Source organism: Phyllostomus hastatus, unplaced genomic scaffold, assembly GCF_019186645.2.
Source record: "Phyllostomus hastatus isolate PE091 unplaced genomic scaffold, TTU_PhHast_1.1 phas_scaffold_129, whole genome shotgun sequence".
NCBI classification, from domain to species: Eukaryota; Metazoa; Chordata; class Mammalia; order Chiroptera; family Phyllostomidae; genus Phyllostomus; species Phyllostomus hastatus.
The window spans coordinates 34,159,207-34,186,450 of NW_025334009.1; the positions used below are offsets into that span (position 1 = coordinate 34,159,207).

Sequence of the window (27,244 nt, forward strand, 5' to 3'; positions counted from 1 at the left end):
GGCCAAGACGGCACTGCAGCAGTACCTGGCGTGACAAGAGCACCCTGGGCGCCTGTGAGCATCCCACATCCTTGTTAAAGGAAGTACAGGAACTAGCCTCATTTGATTCCTTCTATTTGCACAAGTCACCTTGGACTGCAGGGAGCTGTTTTGCAAAAGCAATTTGGTAGGCTTAGATCTCAAATTCATCTTGAGAACATATTTTTGAGGTAGTAATTTCCTCATAGGACTATTGTGTTTTGTTTTGGTTTGGTTTTTTTCCCGAGCTACCTGGACTCTTTATTAGAACAATCAATCGTTTTCCTTTGGACCTACAATTTTTTGCCTATGCTGCAGCCACTTTGTGAGTGAGAATGAATGTGTCTGTGTGTACACAGCTGTGTGTGTGTGTGTGTGTGTGTGTGTGTACGTGGGTCAGGATGAATGGATGTGTGGGGGGGGATATCTTAAATTTTTCTTTTCTTATTTTGTGTGAAAATCTCTTTTCTACAGATTTTCCAGGGTTTAAGCATTGCTTGCTGTATTAAAAAAAAAAAAACTTTACTGAATTATATACAGTTTGAATGAAATGTTATTTTAAAAACAAAACAATTGTTAAGTGTTCCATAAAGGTTATGTTGAATTTTGGTCAGATGAATATTTGTAAGTAAAAAATATATGCATTTCTGAACCTCAATTTACATAGATTTTCTTTATAAAAGAACAAAAAAATAAAAAAAAGAAAAAGGAAAGGTTGGCTATCGTTGGCCTGAATAACAGGCATGATACATGGTGCTGTGCAAAATAGTAAGCTAGCCTCTTACTGCCGTCAGTATCAGCCTGATTCAATAAGCTCTCCGACTTCCAAGTCAGCTAGACAAGGTGGAGTACAGTAAGGGGACAGATTCAGCTTAGGTCTTTTGAAGCATCAAAGGGAAATATAACTACTGATAGTGAAAGCCCAGCCATAACCCTGGTTCCTTGGCAGGAACTGGGCACCCAGAGCCTCCCAACTGCCCTCAATTCTGTCATTGGTGTAGCAGTATCTGGCAAGAGTTAGAACCAGTCATAGAACCTTATGCTCAAGCTAAAGTAGCTTATCACTTCCTGGAAACAAAGTCTGGTCGCCTTGTGCTTCCTGAAGCAGCATGTATCACTATGATATTCAAGAATGTTCTACAGACCCATCTGTGGAAAGAAGCCAAAAGCAGGATAGTTCAGAAAGCTGTTTTTCTCTTAGTGAAATGTGGCAAATTCCATACTAGTCCACTCAGGACTGCTGTTGAGTGTCCTTTTGGAAAATGGTGTAGAAATTTTAGTGAGAGATGTGGCTAAGACTTTTTCCTGCAAGAAGCCAAAAGCACTGAAGTTTGAAAGAAGGACAGGGATTCTCCCCAGGAGGACTGAAGATGAGTTCTTTTCACGGCAAGTACTGCTTAGCCCTTCTGCACCCCTTAGCTTGGCGTCTGCTCCAGCTGCTGCGTCAGCTTCAAGGTGAACTCAGCAGAGGTTGCTCTTGACTGTCTGAAGGTAGAACCAGCCTTCCTTTCCCTTTGTTAAAGAAAGTCAAAGGCACTGTGGTCAGGAAGTGCGGTCTGCGGCCCAGAAGCTTGCCATGAGTGCGTGCCACTGACGGGGTCCCAAGCCCACCAGCCACTCCTGATGAGGTTGCTTGCGTCACAGCCACCACATCACCAACCTGTACCTTCCTTGGAAGACTCAAATGTGTCTGATTGCAAATGAATGTTTTTAAATGTATTTAATGCAGTTCTTCCTGTTCTCAACATGACCACCCAAGATTCAAACACAGAGATTTCTAAGTTGTTCTTTTTTCAAACCAATTTTGATTTAAAAATCGATCACAACTGGCACTTGGGTTTTGTGCAGCTATCAGTGTGCTAAATGTGAGAAGACCCTTGGTTGGCATTTGAGACACAAAACACTATGGAGTTGGTATGTCAAAGTAGCAGGTAATAAATATAAAGAAACCAATAATGAATTGCTGAGACAATCCTGAACCCAGATAGCATCCGAAAGCTAAAGGCCCAATGAAATAATACTTTCACACTTCAACTCTGTGGATAAATCTTGCCTGTGGCTATAAACAGATGGTCAAAGAAAAAGTGCTTTACTATAATTAACTTTTCTGATTTGAATGAAGGAAAATGTATTTATTAAAACAAAGCTGTTTGCTGCTCTACACAGGTGCAGTGTTCAGTCAGCAGGGAGGTGGGAGGAATGGGGCTGATCTTGTGTCTTCACCCAAGTTCTCGACTAAGCTTCTCGCTCTCTCTAATACTGCATTCTGTTTCTCCTTTTGTGCCCTGATTGTAACCCAAAATTTATGAACTAGAAAAGAATGTCCAATTTAATAAGTTGCATTTTTTTCCTTGAGCACTTTATGCAGAACAACACATGTTCTTCTGGTAGTGTTTGGATGATATGATTTTAACACATGCTAATAAAAGCCAAGAAAGACCATGGCAACTTCTATAAAGGAGTCTGTTTTCCAAATGTCTAAAACATTAGGAAATATTAGAAGGTAATGTGTACTGGCTTCTGCAACCTGTGATTTTTGGTGAATAAGAAACCAGAAAGTGACTGCATTTCAGAGGGGGTGGCTGGTGCCCAAGGGTCACTACAGTTTCCGGGGGCCTCTGCGGCTGTCTGGGGGCCCCTCTCTTCCTGGCCTCCTGAAGGCCAGCAGACCCTTTCCAGGTGGCCACTCCCGCCCACCAGGATCTCCCAAAGTTGTGTCTGCCCCTTCCAACTTCTCTTCCCCTTTAGTATGCCACACCTCCACTGCCACCTGGACCTGGGCCCAAAGTTTGGCAAATGACCAGCTGCACAGCACACAAGCAGCTGCTGTCCCTCCGTGAGGATCCACAGGCACTTCACACCTGTGCCACCTTCTTTTCCTTGTCTCTAAAATGCAGACACACACCTCCTGTCTCTTGGTCTCACTAAAAATAGAGAGAAAGCCAAGGATCCCTGCCCCAGAGCATGGGGGCCGGGAGGTAGGGTGGGAAGGAGGGATGGTGAGGTGATTAGCAGGAGAGGGAATTCTCCTGTCACTGGGGAAACTTGGAATTGAGGCCTGAGAAAGGAGAGGAAAGGGGGACTGGCCCCAGACCTGACACAGAGCCGACAGGGAGCCATCTCAACACCTTGTCACCTGGGATAGAGGCTAGTGTTGCCCCAGCCCCTTTGTACTGACTTTCCCTCATCGCTGAGCGAAGAGGCACATGTCAGTTCCCAGCCTGAGGGAAGTTGTAGTCCATGACATAGCTTGAGAGAAAGCTGAGGGATACCACCCTCCCCACATTGAGGGCCATGTGCGGCCTACCTGAGCCCCATGCCTTTCTTCCCCCCTCTGTCTCTGCAGCCTCTGGCTGCTGACCTTGTCTGCCAGGCAGTCCACCCTGTCAGGTACTCACACCAGGAGCTGAGGGGCTTTAACACCAAGCAGTGGCCTTCCTGCAGCCCGTGGCTTCTGTGGGAGGAAGCTTGGCCCAGGGTCACTGCCACCAAGTCCCATCCTCAGAGAGGGGGGGCTGACATTTAGCCACTCTCTGAAACGGACTCTTCCCCACCATTACCACCTCCATTCCTTCTGCTGTGAACCTTCTGGATTCTGAGAAAAAACGCCGTACTCTGTAAAAGAAGGAGGGGTGTGTCAACACTCCTCCCACTCTGACCTGTCACCTAGTGCCCCCTGCGTTCTCCGTCCTGCCCTGCCCCACAGACCAACACTCATCGTGCCCCCACCCCAGGCTCACTTCTCTCACCTGCCCCTCCTCCCTCCCTGCTTTCAGAGGCTGTGGTCACTCCATTCCTCATCTCTCCAATGATGGCATATCCTGGCTTCCTGGCTTCTGGGAAGATCAGATAGCTGTCAGCTGGGTGCCCCCACCCCCAGCTTATTCAGAGCCACACAACACCCATGGTGTGGAAGACCAGGCGTAGGGCTCTAGTGGTTCTGGCATTTGCCAGCTCTGAGGTGGGCACAGAGCAATTGAGTCCCCCTCTTGAGCCCACTCGCAAAGGGGACAGCACATCCCCATGGTGGGCTGGAGTCCAGGGGTGGGAAACAGTGGATTCAACTTCCCTACTGTCTTGTGGGGGGTGGGTCCATTGTTTCACACGGGGGTCTACGTGCAATGGGCGTGGGTGTTCCCATCACAAGGGGGCTCTGGTCTCCACTTTCATGAAGCCCTACTCACCCCACCGGTCTCCAGTGCCAGCACAGAGTGCCTTATGCTGTGGGCTGCGGAAAGAGTAATGCCCCTGAGAAGAGCGGTCTTCTGGGCGCTCACTGCCCATTTAAAGAACTTCCAAGTCAGAGGAGTGAAGTTCTCTGGAGAAAGCCAGCAAAGGAGAAGGAAAATAGCTGACAGTCACCTCATGATAGAGAAAACCACAGCCTTTTGCTCAGTCAGAGAGGAAAGGTTCTGCCTGGGCTTAATGAACTTCAAACTAAACCAAAGGGCACACTGGTGAGAGGGAATGAATGGCTGTGTGTGTTCATGCTCATGGAGTAAGAATAGTCACTTTTTACTGGAAACCTATATCCCTTAAGGACATGACCATGGAGAGGCAACAAAACCAGGCAATTTGGTGAAAGCTGGAGGAAACAACAACCTGGGTTTGTGAGGAGCTCTCAGGTTTTAAATGTAGGCTTTAGCCAAAACCAGAACCCAAAAAGATGGGGGAAGGGAGTGTCAAGAAAATTCAGTGGACCCTGGTTCCCAGTGTGATCCCAAGCATGGCTTCATGAACACACCCTGACTTTCTGCGGACGCAGAGGGCAGGTCTGGCAGAACCACAGGGCTGTGTGTGCAGCTTGCATTTCCAGCCGATCTCCACCTGCCTGCAAGTCAGTGTGCCTCGGCGTGTCACGTCCAATCCTGTGCACTGTTTTCAAGCTCATAGTTAAGCTTTTAGTTTCAAGCAGATTAAGCTCTAAAATTGTTTATTCATAAAGTAGATTTATTATTGGGGAAACACTGTCCTATGTAACTCAGTGTCCCCCGTGATGACAGAACAGAGTGTAATAATTGATACCCACTTATTCCAGTGAAATCCCAGAAATAGCCCCCCAAAAGTATAAAGTATATGTTTATAGACTGTTTAACAAGGCAAAAAAGTATATATTTTATTGTTCATGAAAGATACCTAAACTAAAAAAGTATCAGCACTCAAAAGGGTGCCATCCGATCCTAGAAGTTTCCTTCTGTGCAGCAGACCCGGATGCACTGACATTGCATTTTGGGGCCTCACCCTGGGTCATGTGCTCTGGAGGCGGCACATCCATTCAATCCACATCCTCAGGGAAGGGAAGCACCTCGGTGGGGCTCACTGCTCATTCTTCCTCATGATCTGTGGGATGACAGACGCTCTGTGGGACTTCTGAAACAGCCCTGTCCCAGTCCTCTGTCCCACACAGCACCCACAAAGGAACAGGTAAAGGGGATCTGACTACAACACAGACAATAAAATTAGGTGTCAGGGTTGAAGGGACAGCAAAGAGAAGTCCTGATACATGTGTCAGGGACTAGAAATGAAAGAATTAGGAGAACTGAGTAACATTTGTTGAGCACTTAATATGCATCAGGCACGAGCCTAAGAACTTGACATCTTTTGTCTTCACAACAGCCCTCCGAGGAAGATTATTATCACAGAGGTATTATTATGGGGCTATAATGGGTCTGTCATTATTTCCATTTCACTGATGAGGAAACTGAGGTTAAAAGGTAAATTAACTTTGCAGAGGCTATTCAGCTGGTAGATAGCAGAGCCAGGATTCAAACCCAGGATTACCTGCCTCCCTTGTCCTTGATCCCTGCCCCTTTAACAGAAAAAGTGCTGGGTCAGTTGAAAGCACACTCTGCTCCTGCCCACTGGGAAGGCATGGCGCAGCAAACAGAAGGGCAGAACATCAACTCCACTGGGAGGCTGCTTCAAAGTCATGCCCGCATAAGGCTGCGCACTTACTCCCCGGATGTGATCTGGGCTCAGACCCCTCTGAAATTCTGTTCCCTGTGCCATTATCACCTGAGGCCCAAAAGGCAGCCTCATAATCTCCCAACACTCAACCCAAAGGCCCCGACAAGTATTCTGCAGCCAATCCACTCTCCTTGTTCCTCAGTCTTGGATCTGAGTCAGACCTACTTGTTTCCAATCACCCCTCTGAAAAGGATGCACATGTCCCATGACCCTGGATACGTAAGGAAATGCATCATGGGCGCTCTGAGGGCAGGTGCTCAGCAGAAAGCCAGCCCCGGCGGTGCCACCATCAAAGAGAGAGTTCGTCCTGGCAAGGGCATGGCTTTAAGGAACCGCAGCACACACTTGGATATGTAAACCTCATACTTCCCATGATTTCTCAGCTCCCTAAAATCCATTGTGCACTCAACTAGTCCCTCAGCTGGCAGTGGCAAGGATGAAATGAGGGCCAGCACCTGTCCAGCTGTACCTTGCCCTCAGGACACCTAGTCTTGGCTGGATTCAGATCTTGAGAAAACCATGAACATACCAAACATTTAGGTAAGTAAATTGGTTAAAACCCAAACATTTGGGCACCACGGGTTATTACTATTTCAGATCCACTTGTAGCCTTTTCTCAAAAATCCCTCCCCACACACACATCCTTTGCTTTGCTCAGGATATTCACCCGCTGGCCCCTTGCACTTCACCTCAGGCTCAAACCAGAAACACAGACCTCCGCAGCTGGGGCAGGGCCGGGCCTGGTTCTCCCACTTGTGGAGTGGGGTAAGTCACATGCACTTCGGACTCCTTAAGTTTCTCACCCAGATTGGGAGGGAATGACCCAGCACGATTTCCCAAAATGTGGGTGCTGAGGGATGTGAGGGCGATGGCAGGCTCCAGGCAGAGGCCCTTCTGTGTAACCCTCAGCTCAGCTACCCCACCGGAGGCTTAGTGTGGGGTCTGCGGGGCACAGAAGAAGCGGGGGAATGATGTCTGGGCTCTGACTGGCTTTGATGACGGCTTACAGTAAGTTAAATTTTCCCAGTGTTTCCCATGGGAAAATGCAAAGTAACTTTGCAACGAAAACATGGCTTCAGAAGTAAGAAGGCAGGGGAAAAAAATAGGTAATGTGGTTTAAAAACACCACTGTTGCTCTATGAAAAGACCACACTGATCAGGACTGCTACTAAAGTTATATAATGGCTCCTGTTTTCTGAGCAGGGCCTTATTGCACTGAAGACTTGATCACCACGTAGTTATTATCAGTCCCCAACCCCGCCCCATATTCACTAAAGATTTGATAAAGACCAAACCTGCCTCGATGACTTACCCAGGGGGGCTTCTGGAACTGGGTCTGAAAACTTAAAACCGGGGAAGAGCAAAGCCAGTTCTCGGCGGGCGTCTTCTCCGTCCCGGCTTCCATGGACCGCGTTGAAGGGCATTTCTGTGCCGTACTGAGCGCGGAGACTGGGAGCATTGGCAAAATGTACAAGACACAATTGTTTCATTTCAAAAGAAATGTTTTGCTCTCCGGCAACATGGTCTCCAGCTACCAATCAGCACCCTGCATTTCTGTGAAATGGCTTTCTCTCCGTTGGAAATGCCAAGAACAACAGCCAGGACGATACTAGCTGACATCTATCCCGTCACGGCAGCATTCTGGGCACATTGCCGGGGGCTTCACATACACGGTCTCATTTCATTTGTGCCCCAGCCCCAGGAGGGAGACTGTCGTGAGTCCCAGTTTAAAAATGGCATGAGTCATGGTGTCAGCCCAGGAGCTACCATGTTACTGATGTTATAACCACAGGCTGGCCGCCTGCCGGGTTTATATAGGTTTGCACAATTAATCCCCCAGTGACCCACCACTAATGCCAACGTGGCTAGGACTTCCGGTGCATCAAGCACTGTCCTACATGCTTCATACATATACATGTGCCCATTTAATCTTCCACTGACGTCTGACATAGGTCCCACGCTAGTACCCATTTTTCAGATGAGGAAATTGAGGCAGAGATCAAAGCATGACCCAAGGCCACACAGTCAGGAAGAAATTTTGAAATCTGTCTCAACCTTAACACTCTAGGGCCTCCCATGATAGATGCTCATATCCCCATTTCACAGATGAGAGAACGGAGGCTCGGAGAAGGGGCTGCCTAAGTCTGTGGTGACCTAGGCTCTGAGCACTGGGTGTCCTTCACTAGCCCAAGCCTACTTATGTATGAATGCTCCTGGCCCCTTCAACTACAAAGTACAGCCTCTGTTACTTAGCCTCTTGCTCATTTCTTTCCTGTTGGCTGGGCCTCTCTTGGCTTTAAGGGAAAGACACAGTGGCTTTGGCATTGGTGGTGTCAGGCTGGAAACGCACAGGGAAGAGGCACAGACCAAGGCAGCCTAGCGCGGTATATGGAACAGTGTGCTTACGCTCAGGACACCCAGGGTGGGGAGTAGGGGTGGAGGGCGTTGAGTCCAATGCATATTCCCAGGCCCCATCCAGAGTCTGACTTGGGGTCCTGGAATCTGTATTTCTGGAGTGTTGCAGGTGGTCCTGAGACCACACTATGGGACCCTCTGGCTGCAGAGCGGACAGTGAGGCCTGGGTCTGGCAGCAGCCTTCAGAAGAGGGCAGAGGGGGCAGCAAGGCGGCAGGCCACAGGAGACACTCAGTGAAGGGCTGGGGAGTGGATCAGAGGTGAGGCTGTCATGGTCTCCCCAAATACATAACAAAGAGGGGGTTCCTGGCCAGCAGAGAGCCCTCTGTGTTACCCACAATTCTAGGCTGAGCATTAAGTAAGGCTCTCAGCTTCCTTGGATGCAGGTGCTGAGATGGGTGAAAGGACCCCAGCTTGTGATATCACCTGTCAGGTTGCTCCCTCCTTGCCACGTCTGGGTCACAGGGTCCCATGAAGTTTCGCCAGGCAGTGATAACATCCTCCGTGCCCTCAGTCCTGGTGAGGATCAGGAGGTGGCTTGGTCCGCTGCACATGTGATGTACCAGCTTTTCAAATGCCTCCTGGAAACAGGGAGGGGAATCAGGGACCTAGGGCAGGGACCCTGGGCCTGCAGAGGGTCAGCAGGGCCCATACCACCTACAGGATGGGTAGGGGATCGTGAGCAGCCCTGCTACCAGCCAGCATGCCCATGGAAGGAGGCTGGGAAGGGTACTGTTGATACCCCACCACACCTGGAGAAACCAAATGTAAGCTGAAAGCAGGAAGATGAGATTTTGAGTTGATTTGTTTGGGGTTGAACATGAGATTATAATTAATTGGGTAGGGGCATTAAAAAAACCATGTATATAAAAATCATGTGGGCACTGGATAACCAAGGGGTGGGATGTAGTTGAGACTTCTTTTATTTTCTTCTTCTTCTTCTTCTTCTTATTCTTATTATTATTATTATTATTACTATTTGCAGTACCTTGCCATCCTTCCCCCTTCTTCAAGGAACAGCACTCTGGTTTTCCTTTAGGGACCAGCCCCTCCCCCATCACTTGGCCCTCGTCTGGCTGACAACTATAATGTCTACCCATACTTCCCACACACCCACGTCACCTGAGAGGGGGGCTGAGGCCCACCAGACCCTCCCTCCCAGGTAGGTGAGTCAAGCAGATGCAAACGGAGAGTGGCTGAACCTAAGTTCTCCGACAGTGGCAGCTAAAGTGACTGTCTGTGAGGTTTTGCTCCTGAGATCCCTGCAGCTGTCCTGGGTTTTCTTCTCCCCAGAACCTCCTTGCTCAACGCCTCCTTCATTTCTGGGAGTCAGGGAGTATCATTTCACTATATTCCTTATTTCATTACTTAAGGTAGAATCAAAATCTCTTTCTGCAGCCAAAGAACGTTTACCTGATACAGCCTATAATATTATTCTGAGAGCCAATTCACAGCTGTTCAAATTCTTGTTCTTCATGATATTCTGTGTCTCCCAAACTAATAGCAACCTCTAAACACACTCAAAAGAGGAAGGAACACGAGTGCATCGGACACGCAGGAGCAGGTGAGCTGACCTTTCCGACTCTGTGTTGGTAGAAGAGTCGCATTTCTGCCTCTGTCATGGTTCTCTCTTCACTTGTTAAAATGTCAAACCCAGCTTCCTGGATCTGCAGGATATATATACACAAATTCTGAAAGGGTAAATCAAGCTCAAATTCACACTGAAATGGGTTGAAAAGGAAAAGAAGATCATGGGAAAAGCAACATTAAAAGCAGTGGCAACCTCATCTTCAGCATATCTTTCCTGATTAGATTTAAAATTTAAATTTGCTCAAGTGAAATTTTGGTTTAAGCTCCTTCACGGCTTTCTTTTCCCACCAGGAAGGACATGGTGCATGATGCCCCACCTGTTTTTCCACCAGAGAAGAGTGAGGACAGACTGCTGGGGAGGTGCTGTCTCCCTTACCTTCATAATAATCTCATCAGTCTTTCCGTGGACCACTGCATCTGGTTTAATGATTGCCAAGGTACAGGCCTTCTCCGATGAAACTGTAACAAGGCAAGGAGGGTGCTTCAGATGCTGCGCTCACAGCACCCATCTTTGAGGCTCTCAGGAGGCCCTCTGCCGGGGCCAAAGAGCCTCTGCACACAGCTCCCAGGGCTCCCTCGCTGGGCCTCCTGGCTGGGCCCCTGCAGACCTGCACCTGAGTGTAAGCACAGGTCTGGCTCCAAACCTCAACCTCAACCTGGCTGCAAGGGACAGAGACATGCAAGGGACCCAAACCTGGGAGGGAGGGAGTGGGGAGGGGGGAGAGAAGGGGTGGCCAGGAGATCAAAGATTCTCCAGGAACCCAGAAACAGCTGAAAGAGTAAGCCTGCGGGGTGGGGAGTGGGGAGCAGGAGCAGAAGCAAGGCAGGCCTGGCTACTGTGTTCCTTCCTATCACCCTCCCATGACTCTTGACCTCTAACTGCTGACTACTGTGTTCTCCTCTCCCGCTACTGGCTCCTTTGCCAAATCTTCTTTTTAACTTTCCTGGCATGTGGCCAGCAATGGCTGCCCGAGGCCTGAGTTGACATGACCTTTCAGTGCCAGCACATTGACCAAGCTGCAGCTCCAGTCTTCCCTGTCTCCGTTCAGATTCCCCTGAGAGAAGACTGTACTGGCCAGCTTGTTGTCTGGAGCCAAGACACCAATCATAGCTCTCTGACCAGTCTCTCCTGACTGGCTGTCGTTTACTTAGGTCCCATCAGCTGTGGCGCTGAGAGAGATGCCACATAATCACAGTCCACTGCTCAGGCCCACACAAGCTGGAGGGAATCCATGTCCAGTCCATGAGTCCATCGCTGTTGTACTCCTATTTGTACGAACTTGTCCTTGGTAAGCAACCTCCACTCTGCACAGACTCTGTACTCTGCTATCTACCTTCTGTTCTCAACTTCTACATCAGTTCTGTTGCAATGAAACTTGACAATATTTGAAAATCTTAAAAACGTGCACTGCAAAGCATTTGAAGCAACGACTTCATTTTTCTGTGAGTACTATCTATAACATCCTATGAGCACTCAGACTTTGAGGGACTCTTACATAAAAGTCCTTCTAAATTGACCAGTGAGGGAGATCAGCTTGGAGGTGTATGGTGAGAAGAGAAAAGAGAATTGGCCGGAGCAGGGGCCCGGAGAACTCCAGCTTGAAAAGGGAGCAAAAGAAAAGAAGCCAGTGTGAAGAGGAGGCTGAGGAGAGGCCAATGATGTAGGAGGAAAACAAGAAAGGTCATGCTGTCTCAGAAACCAAGACGGAAGGGGATTTGGAGAAGGAAGGCATGGTGAACGTCATCCAAGTCTACAGAAAGATGCAGCGGAAGATGACTGGGCCCTGCCTGGCGTGGCTCATGGGGTTGGGCGTCAACATGCAAAGGTTGCCGCTTCTATTCCCAGTCAGGGCACATGCCTGGGTTGCTGGCCGAAGTCCCTGGTTGGGGGCATGTAAGAGGCAACCAATCAATGCTCTCTCATATATCAATGTTTCTAACCCTCTCTCCCTCCCTTCCCCTCTCTCTGAAAATAAATAATAACATCTTTTAAAAAAGAACATGATTGGAAACTGTCCCTTGGATTTGACATAAAGAAGGTCCCTGGTGCCCTGGTGAGGACCAGTTCAAGGAGGAGCAGGCTCAGAGGCTGAATCAGCAGGTCAAGGCAGCAGCAGAAGGTGGGGTGGCCCAAGGAGTGTGGGCAATGTTCAGGAAGCTCAGCATGATGGAGAGGAAGGCCAAGGGCAATGGTAGGGTTTTGTGTTGTTTTCTAGGTGGAGAGACTTGATTTGAGAGGAAATAATGAAGTGTGGGGAGAGGGTGCAGACACAGGAGATGATCTAAAAAAGGACACAACAAGTATTTCCTACAAAAGCCAAATCAATGATCTTTCTTTGCACACTTGACCTTTCTTGCTCTCCTAAACTGGGCCTCTTTCCTTGTTAGAACCCAACTCAAACCGTCCTCATTATCCACACACAAATAAGCAGCCTTTCTACTTCATGAGATAATCAAAATCTCCCTTCTCTTTCCAGATGGGTTCCTGAACTTAGTCCTGGTTTTCTCTGGAGCCTCACTGGCTTTCCCTCTTTGCCTGCCGCAGCCTTGCTAACTTCTGGCTTCTCTTCACACTTTCAGATCAAGTTCTTCTCCTAGTGGAGGTTCAGGAGGAACTGCCATGCCCAGCAGTGTTGAATCGTGAGCTGACACATGGGGAATAAGAAGTAGAGGGTACAAGGTTGGGGGGGGCGGGGGGGGAGGTGTTCAGTACAGCTGACTTTCTGATACTTCAGGAAAAAAGGTAAAAAAAAGAAACTTGAGTTTTTCAGCTCAAATAAGGACTAAGGAGACACTAGCATCATTAATTTACAATATTTATGTCGTTGTCCTCCATTTTATTAAATGGCGCTTTTCCTGATGCCCAGCAATTGCTGTGAAAGTCACACTGGTTATATTTAAACCTGATCAGAAAGCTGTGAAAAGTGCCCAATATGCCATTGAAGGACAGAAGGGAGGTGACTGGAGACAAAATGTTTTACGGTTAACCTTCCCAGAGTTCAGGTTGACTGATAAACTGACTACTCACATTTTTTAAAAAAACATCAAATCTGAGTTTGCTTTGCCTTTTTGCCTTGCTTGTTGGTTCTGCACTCACCCACGTCCTCATCTTCACCATCGTCCTTTTCACGGGAAAAACATTCATCCTCTTCAGAAAGCACCTCATCTTTAATCTAATACAAATTGGTCATCAACAGAAGGTGGTTAGCACTAATTAAAATGACCACAAAGCCTTCCTGCAGAAACCAACAAAATAAAGGCTCAAAATACAGAGCAAAAAAGGGGGGTCAAGGTTTTCAGTAGATCCACGAGATCCTTTTTTAGTAGTTGTATTTTGGGGGCAGGGTGGCGAGTGTGTTTGAAGACAAGGAAATCCGTGCTGATCTTAAGGTTTAGATTCTGCCTGTTTTCACAGGCACAGATACAAACACAGCTTTGGCAAGAAGACAAAGGAAGAATTGAAATGTGAGTAAATATTAAGTGACTGGCTACACAGTGCAGGGCAGTAGTACAGAGGGAGCTCATTTTCCCCGGAGGAGGCACCAGCATTTGTGGTAGACTTTCTTGGGGGAAAATTGCCAGTTCTCTTGGGGTGGGGGTATGATTTGATTCTAATCCATTCTATGAAAACAAGGCTTTGCTCTTTGGAATAGTATATGAGACCTTGACAATGAGCACTGAACATGAAAGCTCCTTTGGCAGATGCTCAAAGTACCAGGAAATACCTCCCTCTACCTAAGGTGTGTTGTTTTTCAAAGCCAATTATTTATGAAAAACTCAGTCTGTGTTATCATGGCAATAATATATCAAAACCACAAGTTAAGACCCACCCCGTTTCTCGTGGCCCGGACAGAGTTAATGCCTAATTTGAAGACACGAGCCCTCAGGGATCACAAGTAAAACTTTCAGGAATGTGAGGTGATGGGAGCAGGTCACCAGGATAGATTTCACCCTGAGGCTGGACTCCTCTAACCACTTCTTGATTTCATAACTTTATTTTCACTTCTGAATTCACTGTCAGTGACCCAGAAAGCCCTGTGACAAGTTGAAGTGGGGGAGGAAAGGGACATGGATAAAAGAAGCTAAAGCATTCCGGATGACGGGGACAGCTTTTTAAATACTTCAAAATGCACACGTCATAGTCAGCATAGCACTGTCCCCTGAGCTCTCAGCAAGGACCCAGGTAGGCATTTAATGAAGCTTCCAGCTGACAGCTCCAGGAAAATTAATGGGGAAGGGGAGGGAATGGCTGGCGTCGAGCACACCCGTGAATTTGCTGTTTGCACGAGTGACCTCCTTACCACTTTCCGTTCTCCGCCTTCAGCCAACACCTTCCTTTCGGCCTCTAGCTGGTCTAGGATGGTTTTCTGCAGCAGTGGGGCGTTTGCTCCTCTAACCACAGCCACCAGTTTTCCTCCCTGGGAAGGACAAATGTGCTACTCAAACCACACAAAACCCTCTTCCCAGGTACTAATCTCTTTCAAGAGCCAGCAAGAGTGTCTGAGCACTTTGTTTAGGAGTGTGCCCAAGGCCAAGGGCCATCAACCCCAGGCCCACAGCCTCCATCCATCTCTCTGCCTTTTACCCCACACTCCTCCTTTCAAAGTTTCCTTCGGAGCAATGGGGAGTTAGCTCAGGAAGGGACAGGGCCACAAAGAATGTAAGTTGCTTATACATGGCCCATTCACTCAACAAGTACCTATTAAGCACTTACTCTGCCAAGAATATGAACCCTGAACATCAAAATATACAGTCGTGCCCTCAGTGAATGCGGAGCCAAGTGGAGGCAGAAAGGTGATCATGCCTCACAAACAATTACAATAAAATAAGAGCATTGCTTTAATAGGGGATGTGCAGGATGCTTGGAATCTGGGGGAGACGTGATCCCTAACTCCATCTGGGTGGTCAGGGACACTTCACAGTGGAGGTGGCATTTGGGGTGAACCTGAGTTTCCTGTTTTCTGTTGTGCAGCAGTCTCTGTGCATATTGGTCACAAAGGAGTGATCTAGGGAGGGAGAAGTTCACGCAGAGTGGGTCCTCCTCCATTCCCATCCGCCCCTCAGGGGACCACCGCAGGGCAAGAGCCTGTGAAGTTGCCCGTTGGCTGGGCACAGGCTCCAGCACTGCTGATTGTGATGGTGCTTCCATCACTAGGGGCTCAAGCAAGAAGACCACTGTGGTGATGCCCCCTTTTCCGTGAATCACCCCGATGTCCATTTGGCTGGGGGCATGTTCACTTCAGCTGCTTCCCACTTCTCCTTCCCACCCCACCCATGTTTCATCACATACCTTCAGTCTCTTTATTAAAACTCAAGGCTCAAATAATGTTTTATCATAAGCTCCCAATCTGCAATTCTTGTGGTGTCGAGGGCAGGGGCCCAAAGGTTTCCAAACTAAATAACTCTGGCCTGGCTGTCAGGAGGCCTGGGGAGATGGGCTCAGTTTCCCTGATGTATGATGAGGGGGCTGGCCTGGGTCAGGAGGAAGGTCAATCAGTTGCCTTCAGAAAGCCAGGCGTGACAGGGGGCCCTAAGGCTGTGGAACGGGGATGTCACACCTGAAGACATCCAAATTATCTTCAGTCGGAATAGTTTTTCTCATTCCTGACTTTCTATAAATGACCTTCACATTTTATGATTAAATAACAGCGAGTGCAGAGCTCATCCACCCCATAAAGGAGTATTCGTGTTTGCTGTAAGATCCCCTCTACGGAGCAGAGGACAGAACGCTTCTGTGCTCTGAGAGTGAAACCTCAGATGAGGGTGTTCACGAGCCAGGAGCATTTCAGTGACTCCTATCCTCTCCCCTGTACTGCCAGGTCAGGAAGCTCCCCCACTCAGAGGGGCCTCTCCCTGCTGGGCCAGTGGGCAATGCCCTGAGGCTACCATGCCATGACTTAAGGACATTGTCCTCAGTCAAAATAATAAAGACAGTCAGGGAGAACACTTGTCTGCATCAGTGTAGCCCCTTGGTGGCTCCCAGCAAGAATGAAGGCCAGTAATACTCATCTATCTGAACTCTAATGATATGCAACCATCAAATAGTCCTGGTTCTGAAAATGTACTTACTGCATAAAAGAGAAAGGTTGGCTCACACCTCCCGCGGTACTTTTCCAGGACATCAAGACAGTCTGCCTCTGCCTAATGAAAACCAGCTGTCAGCAGGACCCTGGGCACAGCAGGGACAGGGGCACGATGGCAGGAAACCACACAGGACAATCCACACACACCACACACACGGTGTATCACACACACACACATCACTCACACACACATGCCATACCACATGTTACATACTCACATGTTCACACCACACACACCAGGCATCACATACAAATACCACACATCACACCACATATACACACCATATATCACATATATCACATACCACATACACATATGCACAGCACACACATCACATATCACACACTGACACATCACACACACCATACCACATATCACAACCATACATCATACATACCTATACAACTACATGCAGCCCACAGCACACACACTGCCATGCCACACACCACACACACACACACACACACACCACACGCCCTGTAAGTGCCTCTCCCCAGATGAAGCCCTGATGTGCTTTCATGCTTCTCCAATTGTTTTTTCATCAGAATCGTAACAACAGTCCTGTCAACATATTGGTAAAAATTGTTGGCAATATACTTTTTTGAGGAACAAAGGAGGGGGAAACAAGGGCTTCTCCTGCTCTCCACCCAGCCTCTCCTCTAGCACAAGGAAGCTCACTGTCTAAACCCCGCTGCTGCCGCCACGGGCAAGCTCAGAGGCGGAAGGTGCTCCGACCGCGTGCAGCGCCTGACGGTTCAGTCCAGGCATTTCCTCCACACACCCTGCGGAAGCGTCCGGACGGACTCCCGGGGGAGGCAGGAAGGGCAAGGTCCTTGAAGTCAAACTTGTTGGGAAATTAGCACGAGGTGTATTTTCTCCTGTGTTCCGTCTATAAACCTCAAACCCCTGGAGTGTCTCTTGCACACTTCTTTGGAATTTGTTCCATTTCGTACACGAATCCAAGTAAATGTTTACTAACAGTTCCCCTTTATGGAGCAAAGGATAGAAATCTTGAAAGCCTGCGCTCTGAAAGTGAAACTTCAGAGTTCACGGTGTCCGTGAGCCAGGAAGGAGCACGCATGTTGGAACAGCACGTCTTCTTCCCTGCGCACAGCACCCAGACAGGCCGGGCCCAGGCTGGCTGTCCCTGAGGTGGGGGGCGGGGGAGCAATCTTCATCCCCCAACAAACTGGGAAGCATCCTGACGGATATAAAATCCACAGCTGATGCCTTTTTAATGATCTGAAAAAGGAAGCTTACCCTTCCTGTTCCTGTTTTTAAATTGTTAATTCTTTTCTTAAAAGGTTTTATTTATTTATGTTTAGAGAGAGGGAAAGGGAGGAAGAAAGAGAGGGAGAGAAAGAAACATGGATGTGCGAGAGAAACATTGGTTGCCTCTCACAGATTGGTTGCCCCTTCCACACCCCCAATGGGGGACCTGGCCCACAACCCAGGCATGTGCCCTGATCAGGAATGGAACAGGCAACCCTTGGTTTGCAGGCCAATGCTCAATCCACTGGCCATACCCACCAGGGCTAAATGTTTAATTCTTATCACAATGTTGTCTGACATTCTGCTAAGAGAGGGTCTTACCAATGCAAAGTGCAGAAGGTCCAAGCCAACTTCCATCCTCATCTTCTGGAAGAGGCTCACCACCGGTTTGCAGGGGCCACACCAGCCTTGATAGACGTCGACAACTGCACAGAACCAGGGAGCAGGAAGGTTCAGTGAGTGCCAGCGTCTGCCATGTTAGGCAAAACTTATACCTGCACATTCTACCTCCCTCAGATGGATGTCTGCAGGGATATTAATGGTTATAGGGATTTATTATCCCACCAGAGTGGGCAAGCATGGAAACACAGCTATCCCTCCTTCTTAGCAGTTCAGTGGTCTGAGTTCTAAACAACAAAGTAAGTAGGGTAGGAAATCATTTACATAACATGGACCCTTTACCATAATGAGTAGCCCTCAATAAATATTTGAATTGTACTGAAAGGAAGAAGTCACTGCAGGTGACCTGTCAGTAAACAATCAATTCTTGGCTACCTTGATAATAAACACAGCTTTGACCTTTTTCCCCTGTGAATTAAAAGTGACTTGCTCTGGGTAAAGGAGAGTTTTATTTACTTCATAAAATCAACATCATTACCCTGGAAAGTGAATCTGATAGAGACCTAGGTGGAACTCGGATGCCCTTGTCTTCTTCGGTCCAGTCGGTGGCATGAGCCAGGGTGGAGTGTGAGGTGCTTGTCTTCTACTGCACATGACCACACGGCCCAGCCTGTCGTCCGACGGTACCGACTAGTGTCCTGGCCTGAACTTACCAGCAGATGTTCAGGCCAGATCTATATATACAAAGAAATCACCTAGCTCTTTATTCATGAAACTCAAGGTTGGAGGAAAATGGTGGTCATTATAGGTTTTCTCTTCATAGTAAATCTGTCATTTAGCAATTCTGAAGTGGATGGATCTCAACAATTATCTTAAATTACCAGTTAGTCCTTTGGAACTGAGCATTTCCTCCCAAAGCTCCTGGGTGCTGATGTTGACCTAACATCAAAGAGGAACAAATGCTGTATTACTGAGGGCGCCGATGGAGAGATACTTTGGTATATTTGCTCCAGATTCATCTTCATATTCACTCACATTCATTCTCTCTGTGTCAATGAAATAGTTACAAACACAACTCAAGCTGTCCTCTATTTCCAATCTCCTTTTCTCCTTCCCTCTCTTCCTACCTCCTCCTCTAGGAATAACCCCTATACTGAGAAAATCTCAGGTATTTTTAAGAAAATAATTTTTACTTGTTACTCGTTCAAAAGCAATATTTAAAATAGTTTTGTGCCTGTAAGTGTAAATAAATAGTAACATACTGTGGATATTTTTTACAACTTATGTTTTCACTCAACATTAAGTTTTGACATTTATCTATATTTGTGCACAGAGTGGCACTCGTTTGTTGTCTTCTTATACATTTTATTGAGATATAAGCTATGTGTAGTGAAGTGCACAGAACTGAAGAGTTATAGTTCAATGACCTTGGGTGAATGCGTACACCCGTGTGACCATGCCCCCGTCACAATACGGAGCACGTCCATCACCCCAGAGCGTTTCCTCGGGTCTCCTCCTCGTCACTCCCCACTCCAGGTAAACCCTGATCTGCTTCCTGTCACAACAGGCTCATCCTGCCTATTCTAAAACTTCACATAAATGAAATAATACACACATATCATTTTGTGCTGGCTACTTTCATCAGCATATTTTTGGGATTCATTGGTGTAGCTGTGTATAAGTAGTCTGTTCATTTTTATTCCTGAGCATATTCCATCGTATGACTATATCATAATTTGCTTGATAGATATTTAGGTTACTTCCAGTTTGGACTATTATGCATAAAGTTTTACTGTGTTCACATTTTCCTTTCTCTTTGATAAGTAAGTACCTAGGAATGGAATTGCTGGAACATAGGGTAAATGTATGTTCAGTTTAATAAGATACTTCTGGCGCTTTTCCTACAGTGGTTGTACCATTGTAAAGCAAAGGATAAGAGTTCCAGTTGCTGCACATTCACACAAAAATTTGGTGATGTAAGTCTTTCTCGTTTCAGCCACAATAACAGTAATATAGTGGTATCATATTGTGGCTTTAATTGCATTTCCATGGTGACTAATAGTGTTCAACGTATTTAATGTACTAATCAGCCATTCGTACATCTTCTTTGAGAAGTACCCATTGGTCTGTCCATTTTCTTTACTGAATTGTTGGCCTTTTTATTAGATTATAAAGGGTTTCTTAATTTATTCTAGGTAAAAATTCTCTGTCAGATATAAGTATTATGAATATTTTCTCTAAGTCTGTGGTTTGCCTATTCATTTCCTTAATAGTGTCTTTTGTTGAACAGAAGTTTTTAATATTGATGAAGTCTAATTTATGAAATTTTAGTGTTATGGTTAGCACTTTCTATTGCCTCTAAAAAAAATCCTCAAAGTCACAAAGATGCTCTCCTATTTTCTTTTAAAAGCTTTATAATTTAAATTTTTACATTTAAGTCTGTGATCCATCTGAAATTAATTTCTATGTATGTTGCAAGGGAAGGATTGTGGTTAATTTTTTTCCCATGTAGACATACAGTTGTTTCTGCAAAATTTGTTGAGAAGATTTATTTCCTAACTATATTGCTTTGGCACCTTTGTTGAAAAGCAATTAGCAGTATAAGTATGGCTCTACTTTGGAGTCAATTCTGTTTCATTGACCTATTTGTCTATTTTTATGCCAGTACCACACTATTCTGATCACTATAGCTTTACAATAAGTCTGGGAATCAGGCAGTGTGAGGCCTCCATATTTTTTCTTTTTCAAGATTGTATTGGCTATTCTAGGTCCTTTGCATTTCTGTAAACATTTTAGCACCAGCTCAGCCATTTCTGCACAAACTCCTGCAGAGATTTTAGTTGAGATTGCATTGAGTCTATGGATCAATTTAGGAAACAAGTGAAACATTAACTCAAGTCTTCCATTCCCTGAACATGATGTTTCTTATCAGCTATTAAATCTTCCTTAATTTTCTCAGCAATTGATTGGAATTACTTGGAGCTGGTTGGATTGTTTCAAATTGGTTGGATTGGTTGGAGCTGATGTATACATTTTGCACATCTTTTAAAAACTATGTCCAAGCATCCACATCAGAAATAATCAACAGTTGAATTTATTGCCATCTCTTCACATTTTTCTCTAATCTACAAAGTATTCTGGTTTACATCAAAAATTAAATGCAAGGAGAAATACATATTATCCTTTTTCATAAATAGTATATATTTTGTATAGTGTTTTGATTTTGAAAAAATTTCAAACTTACAGAAAATTTGCAAGTACAATATAAAGAACTTTTTCTCTTAAATCATTTGAAAGTAAACTACCAATATAATATTCCATTATTCCTGAATACATTATCCTACATAACTACAATATAACCATCAAAATCAGAATATAAATACATATATTATTACTATCTAATCCTTAGACTCCATTCAAGTCCTACTGATCCTCCCAATAAAGTCCTGGTAGCAAAAGCCCTAACCAGAATCATGTGCCAGATTTGTCGGGTCTCTTTAGTCTCCTTCAGTCTGGAATAAATAGTCCTTCAGTCTTTCTTTGATTTTTCATGACCTTGACACTTTTGAAGAGTGCATACTGGTTATTTTGTTGAATGTTCCTGTTCCTCAGTTTGGGTGTGTCTGGTGTTTCCTCCTGATTACAGTCAGGCTGTGCATCTTTTTTTTTCTCCTTTATTTATTTATTTATTTTTTTAATGTATGTTATTGATTATGCTATTACAGTTGTCCCATTTCCTCCCCCTTCACTCCCCTCCACCCTGTACACTCTCTCCCACCCACATTCCCCCCCTTTAGTTCATGTCCATGTGTCATAAGTTCTTTGGCTTCTACATTTCCCATACTATTCTTACTCTCCCCCTGTCTATTTCCTACCTACAATCTATGCTACTTATTCTTTGCACCTTTTCCCCCTCTCTCCCTCCTACTCCCCTGTTGCTAACCCTCCATGTGATCTCCATTTCTGTGGTTCTGTTCCTGTTCTAGTTGTTTGCTTAGTTTGTTTTTGTTTTAGGTGTGGTTGTTAATAATTGTGAGTTTGCTGTCATTTTACTATACATGTTTTTTTCCCTCCTTTTTCTTAGATATGTCCCTTTAATATTTTATATAATGAGGACTTGGTGATGATGAACTCCTTTAACTTGACTTTATCTGACAAGCACTTCATCTGCCCTTCCATACTAAATGATAGCTTTGCTGGATGGAGCAATCTTGGATGTAGGTCCTTGCCTTTCATGACTTGGAATACTTCTTTCCAGCCCCTTCTTGCCTGCAAGGTCTCTTTTGAGAAATCAGCTGACAGTCTGATAGGAACTCCTTTGTAGTTAACTGTCTCCTTATCTCTTGCTGCTTCTAGGATTCTCTCCTTCATTTTAATCTTGAGTAATGTAATTATGGTGTGCCCTGGTGTGTGCTTCCTTGGGTCCAACTTCTTTGGGACTCTCTGAGCTTTCTGGACTTCCTGGAAGTCTATTTCCTTTGCCAAAATGGGGAAGTTCTCCCTTATTATTTGTTCAAATAACTTTTCCACTTGTTGCTCTTCCTCTCCCCCTTCTGGTACCCCTATAATTCGGATGTTGGAACATTTAAAGATGTCCTGGAGGTTCCTAAGCCTCTCCTCATTTTTCTGAATTCTTGTTTTTTCATTCTTTTCTGTTTGGTTGTTTCTTTCTTCCTTCTGGTCCACTCCCTTGATTTGAGTCCCAGTTTCCTTCCCATCACTATTGGTTCCCTATGCATTTTCCTTTATTTCACTTTTCATAGCCTTCATTTTTTCAGCTAATTTGTGACCAAATTCAGCCAGTTCTGTGAACATCTTGATCACCAGTGCTTTGAATGTGCATCTGATAGGTTGGCTATCTCTTCGTTGCTCAGTTATATTTTTTCTGGAGCTTTGATCTGTTCTTTTGTTTGGGCCTTTTTTGTCTTAGAGCACCTGTTACATAGTGAGGGGTGGAATCTTAGGTATTCACCAGAGCGGGGCAATGCAGGTCACTGCGTTCTGATGCTGTTTGTGAGGGAGGTGTCTGAGAGGGAACAATGGTGCTTGCTCTGCTCTCTGTTAGATTTCAGTCACTTAACACTGTTTCCCCCAAGCAAACTGGGCTCTTCTTGTGCTGATTCCCCGGTGGATGGGTTCATGTACATTCTAGGATCCTGTGGGTCTCTCCAATGAACTCACCTGTGAGGCTGGAAGTCTCTTCTAGCAACTCAAGCCCCACAGGTGTTTTCAATCAGTGTTTTGAGGCTTTATTTCCTGCACCGGAACCCTGGGTTGTACAGTCTGTCTCGCTCTCCAGTTTCACCTAGTTTATCTGTGCACAAATGTGGGACTGCCTGGTGTGCCAGCCGCCTTGTGTACCATGCCCCTCTACAATCTGACGCCTCACTGGGTTCAGCCATTGCCACCCCATGCCTGGAGCCCACCAGCCACCACTTTTCTTTGCCACGACCCCTCTCCCGGCACCCAACTCCACCCCTCCTACCGGTCTGGATGAATGTGTCTATTTTAACTCCTTGGTTGTCGGACTTCCATACAGTTCAATTTTCTGTCAGTGCTGGTTGTTCTTTTGTTTCTAAATTTTTGTTGTCCTTATTTTGGTTGTGCGAGGAGGCACAGTGTGTCTACCTATACCTCCGTCTTGGCCAGAAGACCCAGGCTGTGCATCTTTAGATTGGTTGGAGCTGGTTGGATTAATTGGATTGGTTGGAATTGATTGGAGCTGACAGGATTGCCTGGAATTAGTTGGAGCTAGTTGGATTGGTTGGAGCTGGTTAGAACTGGTTGAAATTGGTTGGAACTGGGTGGAGTATCAGAGAAGCAGAAGCGTGTTCATCCTATCAGGTGACACACAATTTCCATCTGCCTCATTACTGCCGATGTTCACTTTGACCACTTGATTAAGGTGGCCTGTCAAGCTCCTCCACTGTGAAATTATTCTCTTTCCCTTTGTAATTAGTAGATTGTATGCTGGGTCCACAACTACAGTCCTGACAAAAGTGATAGAAGGGTATCAAAGAGCCACCCCCACCCCCAACCCCACCCTGTCTCTCATCACAGTCACTTTCAGAGGCTCAGCTGTCCTCAGGAGCAGCTCTCTGTGGAGCACCCCTGTGAGGGAGTGAGCCGCACCAGCAGTGGGGCCAGGACTCTGGACAGTTGAAGAATCTCCCTCCTAGGAGCAGGGCAGGAGTAGAACAGTATGAGGAACACCCAGACTCCATTAAGCCCTCCCTACATTTGGTAGGAAATGAATGGGGAATGTGTGGCACCTTTCAACTACACTGTCCCTGGGTGTCCTGTCATTTTCTGTCTCAGCCACAGAAGGAACCCTAAATAGTCTTACTCAGAGAGAGAACAGGGTTCCTGGGTTGGCAGACCTGAGAGCATTGCTTTCAAGGTGTTGACCAAGTGGAGAGTCAGCACAGATGCCTCCGGGCACACCCCCTGCCCCCCTTACTCAGAAGATGGAACACTTAACTCTGAGTACTGCATTCAACTCAAGAGGTCTGGGGAAACACATGAAAAAAAATACTAAAAAATGTTATCAGGCCTTGGCTAGTGTGGCTCAGTGGATTGAGCACCAGCCTGCAAACCAAAGGGTCACTGGTTCGATTCCCAGTCAGAGCACATGCCTTGGTTGTGGGCCAGATCCCCAATAGGAGGTGCACAAGAGGCAACCATACATTGATGGTTCTCTCCCTCTCTTCCTCCCTTCCACTCTGTCTAAAAATAAATAAATAAAATATTTAAAAATGAATGAATGGATGAATGAATGAATGAGTCTTTTAAATTACAAATAAATAAAAATAAAATTTACAATTAAAAAATGTTATTAGCCCCAAAGGGGATATAGGGACATATTCCTATAGATAGAGACCCATGAAAAGGATCATATGAGGCAAAAATCTTACAGCTACCACAGACAGTATTCAAACCAGCTTGGAATTGTCCAAAGAAGTTTTGTCACAACAGCTCCCCCTGCAGGTTATGGATTATTCCCCCCTTTTCATTTACATAAAGGATATAGAGGCACAGAGAGGCTGAGGACATTATATGTGCTGCAGTAATTGCTAGGAACAGGTACTTAGTATTTGTTTACAGGTAGAATACACACAGATGGAGAGTTTCCTAACTCTATAGACTATTAGAACCTTAAGGATGGAAGTCCCTGAAGTATAATTCCCCCAACATCCTCATTCTACAGATAGGCAGTTATGTGGTTCATCCAAAGTCCCAGAGTTGGCTGAGAGTCAAGAAATACATCAAGTCTTTAGGCTTCCAGTCTGAAGCTCTTCCCTCCCCTACCCCCACCCCATGTACTACCCTTAGATGGCACTGCTTTTTCCTTTTTTTCAAATCACTAGGCTTTTGAAATTCACATGCAAAATGCTGGTGCCACTGAGAACAATGGAAGTGAAGTTATGTGTCTCAATACCCTGCCTCTCCAGGGGGTGCCTATAGCCTGAGCATGTATCCTGATGGGCAGAGCTGACTATGAGACATTTTAAAATTTGCTTTAAAATGCACCCATATTGCAGATCATCCAAATGATCCCTTATGACAAAGCACTCCCTCCCAATTCCACAGCCCATGCCTGTATGTTTTTACCATCATCTTAGAATCACCCACAACTTACTGTCCAAGACCAGGAAGAAAGAGCAGATGCTGGCTATGGATTCACTTGTCCTGGGGGCAAGTGAAGTGAAGCACTCTATGTGACAAATGCATAGCACATAAAATATCAAACATACTGTTGAATAAGCAAATGATTGACTAGATCAGTCATGGGAGAACTGGGTCTCTGGAGCACACATTTACAGAGGCATGCTCAAATTCAGAAGAATCTATATCATATTCTTGCAGCAAGTTGCAATTATATTTCAATAAAAAATACTTCACCTTGCATTGTATTGATCAACATTTTCTTGGTTTTGTACTTTTATTTTAATTCATGTTAGAGTTTCAAGGCTGCATAAGCACTATAAACATAAAGAGCTTAAACTGAGTGTTACGTTTGTTTATATTTAAGTGCACAAAAACATTGTCATCACTCGGAATCTGAGATCTATATTCATGTTTGAGAACACGTCTGTCATACACTGCTGGCAAACAGAATATCACTTCTATACTGCACTTCCTGCTCCACACCATCCTCCTCATCCTCCAACCCCAACCAAGTGCTGGAAGCATGTGCCCCTTGAGGGCTTACCTGCAGGGCAATTTCCTTCTTCTTGCTGCCCATGGCTCTGCAAAGACAGAAGCCCTGTTACTGCTGGCTCAGGCCTGCCCACTACACAGATTCATGACAAACTGCTGTCAGGATCAGCAAGCCTGCTTTAGACAAAGACCCCCGTCCCGATACCCCCACCGCCCCAGCGCCCTTTAAGGTAAATATAAGTGGCAGCAAATAAATGCACCGATGCAAAATGAACACCCCACAGTGGAAGCGGAGCCTGAAGCCCACGGGGCTCTCGTGGCTGGAGGGGGTCGGGGTGCATTTACTGTGGATTCATGAAATCCTTCCTAGCCGCGGAGCCCACTGAGGGGCACTCGCAGAGGCCTGAGTTGGGGCGCCAGACAAAGAATTTGGGCGGAAAAAAAGGCCACAGAACACTGTTATTCCTACTGTTAAATGTATTCCTGGGAAACTGAACCACCGCGAACGATCTCTCGACAGGTACGAAGTCTCCAACGTGCAGCGAGAGTTTCCAACCTAGTCTTCAGCGACCCAGCCACGGTAGCATGGCAACACAGACCAAAGTGAAGTGAGTCAGGTAACAAACATTCGCACATGTAAGCCACGCCCACTCTGGGCCCAGCGAAATGGCAGGTGGGAGTCCCACCCCCTGCCCTCAGAATTGGACTAAAGAAACATTCTCATTGGCTGAAGTGTTTGTCAGTAACTGGGATTTGGACCCACCAAGCCTAGACCCGGTTCACGGAGGTATAATACAGTTGCTTCCCTGAATCCCTGCATCCCTTCTTTCCCAGCAGGGCTGGTGTGCACATTTTTTTCACAGGTATTTAATGCATACCAGACAGGATGGCTTCAGTTTTTAAGGGACTGCCTTTAAGACAGAGAATACAAAATTACAAATTCAAAATTAAGTATGAAAGTCAAGTGAAACAAATAGAAAACAGTTACAAACATGATGTAAATGGTTTACACAAATTGAAAGATAGAGATTGTCAGTGGATAAAAACTAGTCCCAACTGTGTGTTGTCTGTAAGAAATCAACTTTAAATAGAGAGACACAGATAAGTTCAAAGTAAAGGGGAAGGGAAAGCTATGCCATACTAACACTGGTCAAAAAAAAAAAAAGGCTGGAATAGCTACATTAATTCAGGCAAAGCAGGAAATGTATCAGGGATGAAGAGAATGCATTACATAATATTGAAGGGGTCAGTTCTCTAGGAAGACACAACAATACTTAATGTGTATGCACTTAAGAAAGCATCAAAATACATGAGGCAAAACCTGATAGAACTGCAAGGAAAAGCAGACACACCAACTATTAAAATCGAAGACTTTGTACCACTTTTTTGGTCATGAACGG

The 27,244-nt window shown here is 45.9% G+C and overlaps 2 protein-coding genes across 5 annotated transcripts in view; one reads left to right on the forward strand and one right to left on the reverse strand.

Annotated features, from left to right (window-relative positions):
• Nucleotides 1-2,462, forward strand: part of ARMC8 (armadillo repeat containing 8) — a 102,952-nt gene extending 100,490 nt beyond the window's left edge. For 2 of the 3 annotated variants that reach the window (XM_045856700.1, XM_045856702.1), the window contains one exon: nucleotides 1-2,462. In XM_045856700.1, coding sequence (XP_045712656.1) covers nucleotides 1-170 — 170 coding nt within the window. In that variant the 3' untranslated portion in view covers nucleotides 171-2,462. The other variant, XM_045856701.1, reaches the window with a different exon arrangement.
• NME9 (NME/NM23 family member 9) lies at nucleotides 1,080-25,932 on the reverse strand. Of its 2 annotated transcripts, none has more exons than XM_045856704.1 (11): nucleotides 25,897-25,932; nucleotides 18,566-18,623; nucleotides 17,667-17,770; nucleotides 16,059-16,130; nucleotides 14,291-14,407; nucleotides 13,087-13,162; nucleotides 10,366-10,448; nucleotides 9,974-10,066; nucleotides 8,826-8,980; nucleotides 7,285-7,434; nucleotides 1,080-1,167 (listed from the first exon to the last, which is right to left on the reverse strand). In XM_045856704.1, the coding sequence occupies exons 1-11, from the start codon at nucleotides 25,927-25,929 to the stop codon at nucleotides 1,080-1,082; spliced, it is 1,029 nt and encodes a 342-aa protein (XP_045712660.1). In that variant the 5' UTR covers nucleotides 25,930-25,932. The 2 variants fall into 2 exon arrangements, with proteins under 2 accessions (XP_045712660.1, XP_045712659.1); XM_045856703.1 differs by lacking the exon at nucleotides 1,080-1,167 and adding an exon at nucleotides 5,127-5,358 and having other exon boundaries at nucleotides 7,298-7,434; nucleotides 25,897-25,929.
• Nucleotides 25,933-27,244: the final 1,312 nt, after the last annotated feature.

Excerpts from the sequence above, each read along its gene's own strand:
- NME9 (XM_045856704.1), bottom strand. The coding sequence starts at position 25,929 with ATGGGCAGCAAGAAGAAGGAAATTGCCCTGCAG. Across the intron at positions 8,981-9,973 it reads ACCAACACAGAGTCGGAAAG|GAGGCATTTGAAAAGCTGGT; the intron begins GTCAGCTCACCT and ends CCCTGTTTCCAG. Across the intron at positions 7,435-8,825 it reads AGGAGGGAGCAACCTGACAG|TCTCCGCGCTCAGTACGGCA; the intron begins GTGATATCACAA and ends CAATGCTCCCAG.